Below are 16,660 nucleotides of genomic sequence, written 5' to 3' on the forward strand. Positions count from 1 at the left end.
TCCCCTCCCACTGCATTCACCGATACACATTATTCGTTTATCTCGGCACAATTCTAATAAATTGAACGCTGAAATTGGCACGCCGTTTATCCGACGGAGTTAAAGAGCAAAATATACGCGAAGTATCGATCGATCGTTATTATTTGCTGATAAAATTCCTTTGCAGAGTTTCCCTTGCAGAAGTAATCGAAGACACTAGACGCAGAGAGGTCCATGAAATAACGCTTGATAACGCTCAATCCTTATTATATCGAATCAATATTAATTCAAGCCGAATTAATGAGAACGTCGCTAAAGCGCTCACGTTTCATTAGATCTTAAAGTCGAAGACTTTTATCATCGTCATCGAGGATACGTCGAACTTTTATATATCGAGTTGCGTCAAGCGATGGCGTAAAATTTTATTTCACAAATTTCTCTTTATTAAGATCTGTCATTTTGCTGCGATTGTGTATGGAAAAAGAAATATTTCGTATAATATTTTGTCATATAATGATCGAGCTGACAATTGCATATAGACATGATTATGGTTGTCGACGCTGATAACGTCATTATTGTTGTCGCTTTACCAATAACATGTCAATCGAATGGACATGCCATTTAAATAGGGCGTCAGTAAATCCGATAAAATCAAATCGTAAGGGTACATCTATCCGCTATAAATCCGATTGATTGCATTTCATATTGCGTGCGTCGATTAAATTCTTTCGCCGAGTTTCTCGCGCGGAAATAACTCGAGAGCTAAATCGAGGGCTAAATGCAGACGGAGTGTAAAACGACCGATCGTTTCAATCCCGATCATATCGATTCGAATGTGAGAACAAAAAAAATTTTGAAAAATTGTTAAGTGAAACACCTCCGTGACTTTTTCGCACCACGCGTCGTTACAAGTTTATCACGTGGCTATTAACGTTACATGAAAACATAAAGAATTAACAATTAAATTAATTAATTAAAATTGTCGCATGACTCAATTTGTTAATTGAGTCATGCGACAATTTTAATTAATTTAAAGATATTAATTTAAAATTTAAATTACAATAGTATCTTTTAAATTAGTATCTTTGCTTGTTAAAGTTAAAGTTAAAGTTAATGTAATTAAACAATTTTGAAAGTCAAAATAAAATTGAAGAAATACGATTAAGTAACGTACGTACGTAACATTATGTGAAGTTGTGAAAAACGTTTGTTATAAACAATTTTTCACAACGTTACCTGAAGATTGGGCGCGTAATTGTTCGGGTTGATTGGACTCGCGAATACCGATTAGGGTTAATCACTGAAGCATATGATATATTGCAGCATACATTGGATCGATGTAGACAAAGTATTTCCGATTCATCATGCGTGGAACGACGCACAATTTGTCTGATCGATGTGTCTGTGTAACATATCTCTTTTCCATAAAAACTCTTCCTTTCCGAACTTCTTATCTTTCACTTGTTTGCAAACGTTGTATATGTTTGGTATTGAGTCAACGATTATTTAATCGCACATACTATTTCCACCTCCGTTTGCAAACACTGACAAGTTCAATCACATTATTACTTCCGTTTAACGAGATATTCCGTTTGACTAAAAATTTTATTGACGTCTATATCTATATTTACATAATCTATATTTCTCTCTTGTTATCTCTCTCTTCATATCCTACATTGTTCTTTATATCTCGTCTTTTTCATCTGATTCTTGAACTTTAGTGCACAAGTACTATTTCAAACATTCGTTTTCAAAATTATTATTCACCACATCGATCCACATAAAATTCCTCTTTTCTCTTTATGTACTGCAATAAAATACTTTAATTCGTTATTTTCAAATGTTACATATTTCTCCTCATTTAATTTATTCTTATTTCTCTTCATTTCATTTTCTTCTCGTTTCGATCAGTTGCCGTTCAATTTACATCTCATTGTTAATAATGTAGTTTTATTTTCTTTGCATATTCTTGTGAATATTTTATTATTTTTTTTATATTGCTTTATTATGGTCAGGTATTATAACAACAGTATTATCACCTTTTCTTTTGCAAGTATTTTTTTTATTCTTGTCTATATTTGTCAGTCTCGAAAAATGTCAAACTTCTATATTTTACGCAATAAAGTTATTAATAAAAATATTACTATCACACAGTGCAATATTTATTACAAAAAGAGACATTGCAACAGTAAAAATGAGTAAAACTTAAGTTGCTTAATCTTATCGACAAATGCGCAATATTTTAAAGAATTGCGCCATTTACATGCAACGTTGCGGTATTAGCTGTTTCAACCTTGAAGAGACCGTAAATTTAGACCATAAAAGAGACCTGCAAAACGATGCTATTAGTGACGATAAGACTGTCAAAGCAACATCAACATCATTAAATGGTCAGATCAAAGATTTTCAAAGTATGGGAATCGGGCAAATTTTTAGTGGATCACGAAAAAATTTAGAATGTTAAATAACTCTTCGTACATTCATATAGACGACCACTTTTTTGCGCACGATTTTGTATGTATAAAATGAGATTTTTAACAATGTGATAGGAACGAAAACCAAATTTCGCAATAAATTACAATTATCAAACTCCTTGCGTCTAAAAATAACTTGCATCGATGTCGATGTCAAAACTCATTACAGAAATAAAGAACAAGGACAATTCCTTACGTATACCTTATTATCTGAGAAATAGATTTATAAAATTTTATTCAATAAAAAATTAAAAGTAGGTACTGTGATATAAATAAAATGGTGTAAATAAATTATTTATTTCTTTCCCTGCTTTTTCTATACATATTTACTGAAAGTAGGTGGATCGCGCATGTTTGTCATTTTTATAAAAAGTAGGTCGCGATCTGTGTAAGACAGAGTATTGCGGAGAGCAATGGCGTAAGGTGGTGTAATTCAGCCGGTCCCGAATAAAATACTGTATAACGGCAAATATGTCTCGGGATTAATTTTTCCTACAATCCCAAGCGTTTAGTTATTCCCGCCGTTTCAAATCCTTCCTAGTGGTGCCTCTGACAATTCCCTCTCCACTAGAAAAGGTTTATATATCTCCACCCGAAGATTTCTTATAGCTTGGGAAGCCCTGACCTTTTTGTGACCGGGAGTATAAAGAGCACAGTTTTCCAATTGGGGGAAAAAGCGAGTGAGCGCAGCAAAGTGTCAGTAGAAGTTAATATATAGATTTACAATTCCAATATGTGGGCAAGTCTATTACCTACAAAGGCGAGTGATAAGATAGCGATGCAACACGCTCGGCATCCCGGATAGTGATATTCGAACGGTCCGCCTGTGCGCACATTTGCGGCAACGCGGCTGGGCGTGCGAGTTATATATACCTGTATAAGGTTAACACTGTTATTTAACACTATTGTGTGAAAAGAGCATATAAGTGAACGCGAAGCTGGAAGATTCCGGGTGCGGGATGTTCACGCACAAAAAAGGTGACATTCCATCTCATCGAGTAGTCCAAGTCCCGTTTCTCGTTAACTCGAAGTGTAGAAATTGAAGGTTCACGTCAATTGAGAAAAGGTGTTCAGAAAAAGAAACGCCATTTAATAAACTGTTCGTGAAAAATTGTGTCATACGGATAAGGTTTTTAAGTGACACTCAGGTGATACTCCAGAAGAGAGAGAGAGAGAGAGAGAGAGAGAGAGAGAGAGAGAACGATCGCTTTTGCGACGTGAGATGTAAAGTCCATGGCACGTAGAAAAACGTAAAGCAGTAAGACGTAAGCAGTAATGAAATCGGCCAACTCACAGTAGAAAACGTAAGGCAATAATCTTACTTTCTCTACTGTGATTGGTGAATTCACTTATTGCTTACGCCTTACTGCTTTACGTTTTTCTATGTGCCATGGGCTTAAGAATTGTCAAAATGTGTGTGCGTCGATTACGTATCAATCGGCTCCGATGGATTAGAGCGCGACGTTAATGTTTAAAAGTTACGTGGCTGCAATTCAGTTGATGGAGACGCAATCTTAATGCAGTACGGCTCCCGACGGAGAAGAATGTAAAAGTATTATTTACGCTTTCAATTTACTGGTGCAGTTGAGAGCCATCCTCTCGAGAATCGGAAAATATTCAGCAATTCCGCGTCACAGATGTGTGTGGGCGTTCTTTATATATAAAATACTAAAAAGGGGATAATGTCCACCGGATTTATTATGAGAATGGTAGGAAGTGAGAGCGCTCTTTATGAATTAATTTCGAAACTGCATATCGGCACTGTATGTATACATTTCTATTTTTATACCACAAGGATTGAAGAACCTTCAGTTTTACGGCATTGAGCAAATATCTATATTATTGTTATTACGTCACTAAATTCCAATATTATCAAATCAAATATATTTAAGGTATATTCTTTATATACAGATGATAAAAGAAATTACAAAGATATAACGAATAAAAATTTAATTTATTCAAACTTTAATTTAATGAATTATACAGTACAATTATGTGCTTCCAAAATTGAAACTGTGCACAAAAGAATATTGTAAAATTGTATATATTATATCTATACATTTATAAGTTTATATATATATAGTTTATATATATATTATATATATTACTTATATATATATTATATATATATAAGTTTCACATATTTTACATGTTGTTCATGTCATTTTACATACTTTTTTTTACAGTATATGTATCTATAAATTATATATATGTAAGTTCGGTTTCTCGTGTTACAGATAATCTTTTTTTTCGTAAAATCAAGAATACATTACAAATTAGATCGATCTGACGATATCGATGTAACACACAATATTAGTACTTAATTATTAAAAAGGTTTACTTGTATATCTCTCAGTCACATTATTTATATCGACTTATTTTTATTTTCATTACTATATAAAATTAAAGAATACACTCACATAATCGATATTTTTTTATACCATCTCTGAACGATATTGTTAAATTTTTTTCTTTTATTTTACCTTAAATATATTATATTTAATAAATGCTAAAATCTTAAGAATGAAAGTTTTTGTTACCGCTTATGAGAGCAAATTACTTTCTTTTACTTGAGTCATCCTGCGATAAATTCTTTATCAATTATATTAATTTTTTTTATCAGTTATTTATATAGAGATACGCGTGGACATTAAAATATCTATGCGTTAGTCGCGATAAACTAAAACTTTTCGCGTTCCTTTCATACTTCTCGGGTTTACACGTGTATATAGCGCTCACTGTTCCAGTGAACGTGAACTTTATCGTGGTTCAAAGGTAGAACCGCAAGAGCGTGTTGCAACGCAGCGAATCCGTCGTTCACCTTTTCGCGAGCCGGCAGGATCATTCGTTTAGCAGTCGAGCGAACGGTTGTGGGCTCGGTTCGGACGAGAGTCCTGAAAGAGCGTTCTGGGAACTGAGATGCTTCGTTTTCCAGGACATTTCGCGTCTTCTTCTTTCGCACGAGTGCGTGTTAGATGTATCCGACATTTTGCATCCGACGTGTCGTGTTTGCGAGTGAGTATTATACCGAAAAGCTCCAGGTCGCGATATACTTAATTGTCTCTAACATTTTCGCGAACGCGCGAACGTGGTTCTTCGTGAATTCGAGCAGAAGAAAGGATTCTTTCGATCGCGGATGGCGAGTGTCACGACTGCGCGATGAATCGAACTGAATCGTTGAGCCATGTCCTTTGCGTGGATCACGGAAGGTCGACGTGAAATTAATGAAAGGAAGGGAAAAGAGATACTCGCAAATCAAGGGATTGTTACATAAGAGACACGGTAATAAGGTCAACCGTGTCATATCGTAACTCAAGTGTAACACGTGTCGTAATGCGAGCCGTGTAAAAAAATGTACACGTTAATTCTTCTCGTGAGGCGAAGACGGTGTTTGGGAATGATTGACGGGAGCATAACTGATTCATATAAATATCATATCATTTGACGATATTTGTGCCTTGCACGAAGCGATTGCTAATGACGGGAAATTATAATAGTAGATTGCCAGCGCATATAAATATTGGTCGAGTATACGCTATATGTATGTATCGTGCGCGTTGTTTATTTGAACGCGAATCAATGCTCGCGTGCCGTATCGATTATACGTGGGCGTGCGACGATGCAGCCGGGGATAGCCGGGATCTCTCTCGCTGCTATCTCGCGAAATGAAATTTAATTTAATGTCATCGCGTTTCAAGCCGGAGCAGCTCTTCGGGACTAACGAATGAAGGGATGAGCGAGTTATCGATAAATCTCGCAAGAACGTTTCTGCGTCGCGTGAAATTCACGGGCACGTGCTTTCGGCGCCCTTCGGAAGCGTCCAATTAAATTTTATCGAATCGCCGTCGTATCTTCCACAGCGAGAAACATCCGTCAGTGTTTCAACGCTAATTTACAACGGGAAATCTCTCTCTTTTTTTTTAATAATGTCGCGTACAGCCGATGATCGTAATTCAAAGCATTTTACGCTCGTCGGAAAGTAATTGTATATAACGTTTCATCTCGTAATGCCTCATCCGCTGATGAGGATCAGTGCCAAGTGCTTAAAAAGTTTATGGTACAGTAATGAATCATCTCATGCAGTGATTAAGGTTCTCAAGAGCGACGATTATTACGTTGCGTAATTACAAAATGTACAGTTAGCAGTGTTCCGGAAATTAACAAGGTTAGGCAATCTTATCGAATTTGGCCTGTGCTCTTGGATAACGTATCGCGCGCGTGCAAGAGTGCCTGCGCGCGTGTTGCATGTATAAAAAAAAATAATTTGTGTGATTATTATAATAGATTATTGAATCGATTGTATCAAGTCAAAACTTATGTGATTTCCTTCCGTGAATTACTTCGATTTACATAATTGATATGATAATTATATTATGCTAATCATAATTTTTTGAATTTTAATAAACTTGTCTTACGTATTATAATTATTTACACTACATTAAATTAATTAATTTGAATGAAATTCCGCGTGATGTTCGTCATAACTGTAAAGAGAATCGCATTTAAGTTTTCGGGGCGCTCTGCTTAGATGAATTATTTTTAAAGTTAAATCATGTCACGTAACAAAAAGCTAACGTGAGATGAGGTAATAGTTTAGGATTTATATACGCATATATCTTCCATATATGCATTCTATGCACGGAAATGGAAGATATCATATTTCGGAAAACGAATATACAATACAAAACATTGTAAAATAAAATGCTGAATTTTATCTTCCTGTACTTGTACTTTTATTGTGCATTTTATTATGTATACGCTATTTCCTAGATTTATATGCTCGCGTGCAAAATGCAATTGCATTTTTAAGTGAGCATCCATATATTTTTTATCACGTTAATCGAAACTGTTCTTTATTTCATGTGAAAAAACTTTCGAATATTTTTTAGAGAAGAAAAGGATATTAATAAGAGAGACAAAAAGTTGAATTAACTTGACAGATTTCAGTGTCATCGTCAGCAATTTATCATTCGCAAATTATCTTTCAATTTGTATTGCATCTTCTATGTGTGTGTGTGTGTGTGTGTGTGTGTGTGTGTGTGTGTGTGTGTTTGTGTGTGTTTGTGTGTTTGTGTTCTTTCCAGATTATTTGCACAAAGATCGATCGGTATTTCATTATTGATTGACTCTCGTTACAGCGTAGCCGAATGTTGTGGAGTGAAGTGACGCATGGCTAGATAAGGATCTTGCCCGACTTAGGGAACCGGGCGGTATGGGTTTGCCGCGTTTCTCCCTGAAGAGATACTTTTTCTACGTGCTATGTTTGACGGGCACGTTGCTCGTTCTGCTGAATCTCCTGCGAGAGGACGAGATATGGCACAGCATGCGGCCACATCCCGGCCAGCCGCAGTCCGTTCGGGTTACCGGCGACGCGCCGAAGGTACGTGCTAAATTATTAATTATCCCAGATTAATCGATGCGACTATCATTATCTGATAATACACGGAGAAAATAGTAAATTACGTAAAAAGTGTACCTCTTTTTACAATATCTACCTTTATGTTTTGTAAATCTAAAATATAATAAAGATAATATAACATTAATTATACTTTTAATTATATTAATAGAAATTGCAACAATAAACATTTATTTTCGTCCTTTGTTTATTTAAAAAATAATCGAACGATTCTTCTTTAAATAAAAGCGTTTTTCCAAACATCGCTAACATTGCTAATCGAATGTTATAATTTTTTAGATATATTTAAAATTGTGTTATGGACAAAAAGGTTTTGAATTACAGCAATTTTTTTCGAAAAATACGAAATGTACATACTATTTTGAATAAAAATATCTCGAATTGATATTAATAAAATATAAAATACAATTATTTAATAATTTTATCATAATGTCGATATATTCCATGATAAAATTTTATTGATTTTATTAATTTTTACTACAATATTTTCCTGCGAGAGATGTGAAATATCCTGCTGTATAGTTCATAGTTCGTTTATTCATAGCTGCAGTTATTTCTGCAGTATCAAAGTTGTAATTACAGATCGATATTGTTTTGGAAGAAAATACAGAATATGTACGAACCTCCATATGTACGAACATAATATTTTTGTTGACCGCGGTAACTAATTGACATGTCGATCGGAAAATGAGGTAAAAGTGCATTAGCTTAATGTATATTTTTCGCTTATCATAGATAATATTTGTATATAAGCGCCAATTAGACTTTCAAGATTATTATAATTTATTGCGACTGTTGCTACGTCAGATATACTTATACTAGATATTATCGGTTTTTGATAAAATTGAAGAGACAGAGACAGAGAGAGAAAGAGAGAGATAGATAGAGAGAGAGAGAGAGAGAGAGAGAGAGAGAGAGAGAGAGAGAGAAGGAGGTGACAAGTATAAACGATATAAATAAAATTTGCAAAAATTTGCATGAAGGCTGCAAAATGAATCGGCTAAAGGAATAAAAACGAATTTCGCTCGCAGATGAAACCCGATTGGCCGTTGAAATCGAAGAAGCCGACGATGCGAGTATTACGCACTCGGGAGCGAGTGAGGAAAAAACTTTCGTCCGAGGTACGGTCAATTGTAGTGTTGGTAAATCCCAAAACGACGATGTATACGGAAAAATATATCAAAAAAAGAAACAAAACCTAAGCTTACAAGTCTTTCGCATTCTTTGTTACGTGTTAATTCAAAAAATTTCCCTGTTAAAAGTATACGTCAAGCAATGTATAGATGTACATAAACGTGTTATATAATACTGATTATTCCCACGAAATCCTGTGACACTGTTACTTTTTGCGTGTGTCGTCTTGCTTGTTCTTGCGTTCTTAAAAAAAGTGCGGTGCGTATGCTTGCTTTTCGAACTTAGTGGCTTCCTCTTTTTCGACTGGGCTTTCATAGCGCTAGCTAATATAGTATAAATAATAATTTACGGCTAAGAATGTATAATAAAAAAAATTATAATAGTCTGAATAAAATATGAATGATAATTTTTATGACACTCAGCGATTGCGAATCTTAAGGAAAATCTTAAGCAAAGAAAACGTTGTTTCTCAATGCTTTAGCAAGATTGCTTTAGCAAGATTTGGAATATATCATCGTAGCTTGTTTAATGTTCATTTTGCTAAATATTGCTAGCTATTGCTTAAGTAATAGCAAAATTGTACGGATAATGCCTTAGATCATGACAGATGGAAATTCTTCTGTGATATGCATTAGAATGGCTTAATAGTCTATAGTTGCCTGTTGCAGTACGTTAACTTATTTTTTCCATAATTATCCATGTTTAAGACGAGAAAATTTTGTTTCAACATTTTCTTGTCACAATATTCAATAAAAATACACAAAATTAAGGAATCACTTGTTCTATCTTCTAAAAATAGATAAATTTCAAGATAGAGTAACTTTTGTTAAAATGATCATCACGAGATTTTTAGAAAGTTTGAAATCTTCACTTTTCAAGTTGATGTACGGTTGTGTGCGATTTTTATTTCACGCCATGGGACTTTGCAAAGTTCGGAAGAAATTTTGCGATTTGTCACATCTCCATTTGTATCTATGCGACTCCGAAAAAAATCATTTAGTCGTTGTTTCTAAAGTATCAATTTAAAAAGTGGAGATTTCGAGCTGCAAAATGTTTTTTAAAAAATCTCGTTATGATTATTTTTGACGAAGTTAAAATCCATCTTGAAATTTGTCTATTTTTAGAGAATAGAACAGGTGATCCTTTAATTTTGTGGCGTGGTGAATATGTCAGAGAAGAAAGTTTCTGTGTTCGCTCATGCATAATATTATGCTCAAAAACTCTAAGAGATGTCACTTAACTAATCGCATGAATTTTTATATTTACTAATAGAATTAATTCCAAAAGTGATATATATATATATATATATATATATTAAGAAAAAAATTAAATTAATAAACTATAGATATTTGATGATAAGAGAGTAATACATATAAATTATATTCAAGAATTAATTCAGGAAAGCAAAATTAATTCATATTAAATTATGTTCAAGAATTATACATATTTATATAACTTTAGATTAATTCTAAGTAATATGTGCGATTATTTAAGTACCTATTAGAGATGGCGAAAAGATAATTGATTCACTATTGTAAAAATATTATTATATACATCCACTATGAAATTTGTTGAATGCGTTATTATTCATAAACTTCTAGTTTAAGAACAAAATCTATACCTATAGTCCGCGATATTGTCTTTTTAGTTGCAGCAAAGAATGACAATGTCATATATATGAAGATTTTTTCATTTATTTATATATTTTCTTTTCATTCGAAGGCATTGAATATAAATGGAACCGCGAGCTTGGGCGAAAACTCGATAGACCTGGATCTATCGCGGAGACCTTGGTACATGAAAGGAGGAACCAGAAGACCTTATCCGGCGATAAGAACTCGCAATACTGGCCGAAGATTGGCTCAATTGTGGCCGGAGGAAGATGCTTACGATGATCGAGTGACTAATCAGGTAATTCTGGTAATTGCATAAGAATTTGCAGAATTACGTACATTTAAGATTTAATTGATAGTTACATATGTATATATTCGATTATCTACATTGTTACATATGTATATATTCGATTATCTACATTGTTAATTACAATTGATTTTTACGAATATTGGGCACGAATGTATTGGGAAGTTTCTGCACTTTATTTTTACACTCTGATATTTTGATCGATGATTTGATTGCAACTTAATTTTAACAAAAATATCCAAGAGAATAAAATATCAGCGAAATTAAAAACGTTATTGTGTAAAATTATTTTTATTTTACTTTATTGAGTCATGAATATGATGCATTTCGGCTATTATATAATTGAATTATATCTCTCAATTTTTCTCGATGGAATATTGGAAAAAAATTCGAATTCTCGCGTTTTTATCTTGTAATCGGCATAACAAATTAACTGTATGAAAAATAAACTTAATTTATATCATATATTTCTAAAAGAATAATAAGAATTTCGTTTAGTTTTCGCAATGCTGTCGAATAATGTACACTAAAAATTTGCTTTAAAATTTTAAGAGTTGAACATATAATTATAAGAGATTCATTTCAGTATACTTGTTGAGTATAAATTATTTAAAGCGAAATACATTTATACAAATAATCCAAGTAAGTACGGCTCGTAATTGTAAAGACAAATAATACAAGATAAAATTTTATGGCCGAAAACGAGTAAATTTATGAATGTGCTTATAAGTATATTTCTAATTGTCCAGGGTTGGATAGTTAAAAAGTTAAAAAGTTAAATAATTTTAACTTAACTTACAATCAGTTAAACAATTCTGTACAGACAAAATGTATTAATGTCATAAATAATTTTTGCAGCTAATGTTTGTGCCACCCGATTACAATAAAACGGGTGAGCCCGTTCCATTGAAGAAGATAATGATCCCCCACGGGATGGCCGAAGCCAAAGTCGGTCCTGACATATTCTTCCAGCAACGCTGCCCGGTGAATACTTGCACGATCGTTCGTGACAATCCGGACGACGCCGATCTCATTCTATTTAAGGATTACATCACGCACGTGGGACGAAGATCTTACAATCAGGTATCGGATACAGTGATAAGCAATATTAATTTTTTTGACCCCGAGAAAATCAGGTCGCCTTTACTCGACGGTTGAACTTTTCGCTTTTCTTACCGCCGCACGTGCAAGGGAGGATTTATTATTAATGAAATTCTTTTTATATACGATTTTCGGCAGGTGTGGATGCTATATTTTTTAGAGTGCCCTTATCACACGCAGAGCGTAAAGAACGCTCTTGTCAATTGGACCGCCACGTATCGGCGTGACAGTGACGTAGTGGCACCCTACGAAAGGTGGCAGTATTATGATTCCAGTGTCACACAGATCTCACAAACGTTTAATTATGCAGCAAACAAAACGAAGAAGGTAAGATTATAATATAATTGATTAGATCAATCTTACGATCTTAATAAATATTTATATTGTCTACAAATCACACACAAAATGATGAATAAAATGTATATTATATTTGTATTTGTTGTAAAATAAAGCGTATTAATAAATAACAAGTTTTTACTGTATCTATATATTTCTATAGTTAAAATAATAAAATAATAGTTAAAAATAATGTATAATTATTAAGATTCGCGAATTTTTTTAATGACATTTTTACTCTCTATAGTTAAAATAATAAAATAATGGTTAAAAATAATATTATTAGAACTCTCAATGATTAAATCAAACTAATAATTCAAGAAAAGGCTATGGGAGTTAGCACGGTAAATAGTGCGCAAATTAAAAAATACGTTAAATTATAAAATAAAATTATTTAATGTACATGATTAAAAAGATTCGCGAATCTTAATAATTGTATATTATTTTTAACTATTATTATATTATTCTATTATTTTAACTATAGAAATATATAGATATAGTAAAAATTTGTCATTTATTAATATCCTTATTTTACAATAAATACAAATATATATTTTATTCACCATTTTGTGTAATTTGCAATATTTAATTAAAATAATGGTATAATAATTATATATATACTTTTGTAAAGACAGAAATTAAATTAGAAACGTTTAGATTTAAATGCAAATTAAATCAAAATAGAGTATATAAAAATGGAAGAAATACACTGGAAAAATTATCTGTGATTGTATTAATACTGATTGTATTAATACTGATTGATTAATACTGATTGTATTAACTGGAAATCTGATAGATGCAATGAAAGGTACAATTGGATACAATTAGTTAAATCTGTCAAACGTTCTAATTGAGACAATCAAAAAATCAATTATGATAAAAGGAATTCTGATTAGGTATCAGAATAGCATTTTGTATGTCCTTTTTGCTAGTATCAAAACACATTTTTCTTAGAGTAAAAATAAAATTTCACATTAAAATTTCAACCGTTTTGGTAAACGCGTTTACTCTTCGGGCGCGTCGTTGCTAGCTATTCTTGCCGGCTTATAGTAAACAACGTTTATCACACGTGACACTCGCCCTTTTCTGCATCGCTGTTTAATCAGGTCGCTTGGTTCGTTTCCAACTGCCATCCCCGAAATCAGCGCATGCATTATGCCAGGGAACTCTCGAAATACATCCAAGTGGACATTTACGGTGCGTGCGGCAGCCTGCGCTGCCCGCGCTCGCAGTCGCAAACGTGCTTCGACATGCTCGACGAGGACTACAAATTCTATCTCGCGTTCGAGAATTCCAACTGCAAAGACTACATCACGGAGAAGTTCTTCGTTAATGGACTCGGGTACGTGCGATGATATTTATTGCTTTCTCCCTCCCCTCCCCTTCTCTTTCTCTTTCTCTCTCTCTTCCCGTATTTTCCTCTCACTCTCACTCGTTAAGCGCATACAATCCATACAGAGAGCCGCGGCGAGTATTTCAAATGCGAGCGGAGCGAGTGTGAAGTCCCGCTCCGACCTAATGCACTCGATCATTTCACCCAGAGGTCGGCAACCTTTGCCAACTGGTGCGGTGTCTCGCGAATAAGGCGGTCGCGTGCCAAATCTCACGTTACCTAATCTTCCTTACTCGCGTAATGGACAGAAACGCGTGCTGCTCGCGCGGCGCGCGGTATTAATTAAGCTTCCGAGTTCCGTTCCGGAGGACCGCGCGAGCCTCAATTCGTGAGCGTGACAAAATATGCGATGGCGACGCGCGACCCCCCATTCGTGACACGATCCCTCGCGACTGCAATTATTATCGCTTCTTGTAATCTGGTTTACCCTCCTGGCTTTTCCGCAGGCACAACGTCCTGCCTATCGTGATGGGCGCCCATCCGACGGATTACGCGCACAGCGCGCCATACCGTTCCTACATCCACGTGGACGAGTTCGAGTCGCCGAAGGAGCTCGCTGAGTATCTGCATCGGCTGGACCGCGACGACGAGCTGTACAACTCGTACTTCCGCTGGAAGGGGACCGGCGAGTTCATCAACACGTACTTCTGGTGCCGGATGTGCGCGATGCTGCACGACGACCGTCCGCCCAAGTATTACAAAGACGTGAACGAGTGGTGGCGAGGGGAGGGCGTGTGCACGACCAACTCGTGGCGGGAGCACGACCTCGCACGCACGCAGAACACCTGAGGAGGACAAGTCTCGCCCCGGGGATACGTTTAAAGGGCTCTTTCGGCGGCCACGGGGAGATCCGTGCGTGCGTGATGCGTGCGCGCGGGCGTGCGGGCGTCCGCCCGTGACACACGCGTTGCTCAATTTCTACAAACGATTCCGATTCTTCCAAGAAAAAAAAAACAGAACATTGCCTGAGCCCGAGAGGCGGCCGGAAGCCTCGGAGAACGTGTATCGTGCTCTCTCGCGTCGTGAGTGAGTTGCTCGAAGCGAACCGCCCGAGGGACCCGCTGGGCCGATCGCGAAGTTTCGAAACGAGATCCCGGCGCGAAGAGGCCGCGAAAAGACGCGTGACCCCGCGCGACCTCGTTTCGCGGGTACTCGAGCCGCGCTGAAGAAGGTATTAATAAGTCTCTCGTCGGCGAAGGTGCCACGCGACTTTTCATCACTCGGTGCTGCTTTTGGCGGCGCTCGAAAAAGCTACGACGATGATACGGAAGCTTCGCGAATGAACTATGAGACGGCTATTTTGCTCGGCGACGCGAGACGTGGACGCGAAGCGGGCAGAGACGTGAACGGCGAGGCGGGGGAATCTTTCAAGGTCTAAATGAGAATGCGCTTGCACGCGAGGAGGATCGCGCGCGGATTTTTTCAAGAAGGGCAATCTGTGTGCCTAATTGTCGAATATCTTCCAAAATAACGTTTCTATATACTCCTTTTTTTGGATGAATAAACAAGAGGATTGAGAGGTGATTTTATGAGGATAGCCACGACGGACCCCTGGGGGATCACTTTACTTCATGACGGAATTCATTTGGGGACGAAATTTTATGATATTCATAAAAATTGGAGGAAAAATTCGAGCAGGCGTACGGAGGACGCCGTAGAGTAATACAATACGTATTATGAGACAAAATGTAATACGCGTTTATTTCAGAAAACTCAATTCTCGCTGCGCATTTAGTACTGAACTGCCTGTGATCCTAAACTTTATCAACGTGCAATTTAAAAAGATACAACACATACTTGAGACAGAAAATTAGGATCACGTTTGCTAATAAATGTGCGATGAGAATATAGAGATTAGTATATAGGGAGAGCGGGGATATATGTATTCAAAGTCACCGGATGATCTTCTAACTACATGTACCAGAGAGGACCAATTACGAAAAAAAGTAATTTTTTTTTAAATAAAAAAAGGGTGTTAATCGGCATCGAAAATTATAATTTTAAAATTATAGCTAGCGTTGGAAGTTGAGCATTTCTGACAAATAGACTTCAGTCACGTAACAAAATCTTATTTTTCAATTGATTTTATTATGGTAAAAATTTCAAGTCAAGCTTAATTATATCATTATGTAATATATTATTATATAATTATATAATATATCATTATATAATTAAGCTGATAATTAATTATGCCGATGAATAAAAATATGCGAGAAGCGTTACTAAAATAGGAATTATTCGCAAACTTATCACGAGAACTGTAGGCTGTAGCTGGAAGAACAATCGGTGGAAAGAAATATAAAAACATGATAGACAATTGACTGCAGTCCGAGAGAAAATGAACAGCTGTGCGAGATTTGCGTGTAACTTGAAAGAACAGTGGTGTGTCTACGATCGAATATAAACTATGTGTTGTTTTGTAAAGCAATCTGTGAATTTTTGACGAAGAGGGCGATTAGGCTCGTAGTCGCTGCTTTTTGTAGAGTGAGACTTACTGTTCAGTATTTAATATTATTGTTCCCCTTCTTGCGAATTCTGCGGAGGGATTCTTATCGTTGTACGTTGTAGGTGAAAAAAAATTCATGTGCATTCAGATTACGTCACGTGTAAAAATTGTAGTATTTTACTTTTCCGACAATAATTATATATAATAATAATTTCCTATATATACTCACACACATTTGTGTACCTCCCACTTGTGAAATTGACAGAATGCAGAATTTGTACTAGGATTGATAGGGATTCATGAGTGTAATTAGAATGTTAATTAGTACGCGGATCATTGTACGTACCATTTAATAACTTGCATTTATATTTTTGTTAAAAGAACGTACGTATTCTTATATTTTGCGGAACAAAGCGTATTAATTTTTGAGCTACGTAGTGCTTAACGAGCATATCAATAAT

The 16,660-nt window shown here is 35.5% G+C and overlaps 1 protein-coding gene across 5 annotated transcripts in view; it reads left to right on the forward strand.

Moving 5' to 3' along the window:
- The window catches only part of LOC105459148 (glycoprotein 3-alpha-L-fucosyltransferase A), a 26,699-nt gene extending 11,992 nt beyond the window's left edge, over positions 1-14,707 (forward strand). For 2 of the 5 annotated variants that reach the window (XM_011704930.1, XM_011704943.1), the window contains exons 2-8: positions 7,592-7,833; positions 8,901-8,990; positions 10,726-10,914; positions 11,782-12,006; positions 12,163-12,351; positions 13,467-13,702; positions 14,200-14,707. In XM_011704930.1, the coding sequence (XP_011703232.1) occupies positions 7,666-7,833; positions 8,901-8,990; positions 10,726-10,914; positions 11,782-12,006; positions 12,163-12,351; positions 13,467-13,702; positions 14,200-14,542 (1,440 nt within the window). In that variant the 5' untranslated portion in view covers positions 7,592-7,665 and the 3' untranslated portion in view covers positions 14,543-14,707. Of the gene's footprint in view, positions 1-3,334; positions 3,432-3,456; positions 3,602-7,591; positions 7,834-8,900; positions 8,991-10,725; positions 10,915-11,781; positions 12,007-12,162; positions 12,352-13,466; positions 13,703-14,199 lie in introns of those variants that run through there. The other 3 variants (XM_011704936.1, XM_011704952.1, XM_011704962.1) reach the window with 3 other exon arrangements.
- Positions 14,708-16,660: the final 1,953 nt, after the last annotated feature.

The sequence above is a fragment of the Wasmannia auropunctata genome, unplaced genomic scaffold (assembly GCF_000956235.1).
Source record: "Wasmannia auropunctata unplaced genomic scaffold, wasmannia.A_1.0 LD336101.1, whole genome shotgun sequence".
NCBI classification, from domain to species: Eukaryota; Metazoa; Arthropoda; class Insecta; order Hymenoptera; family Formicidae; genus Wasmannia; species Wasmannia auropunctata.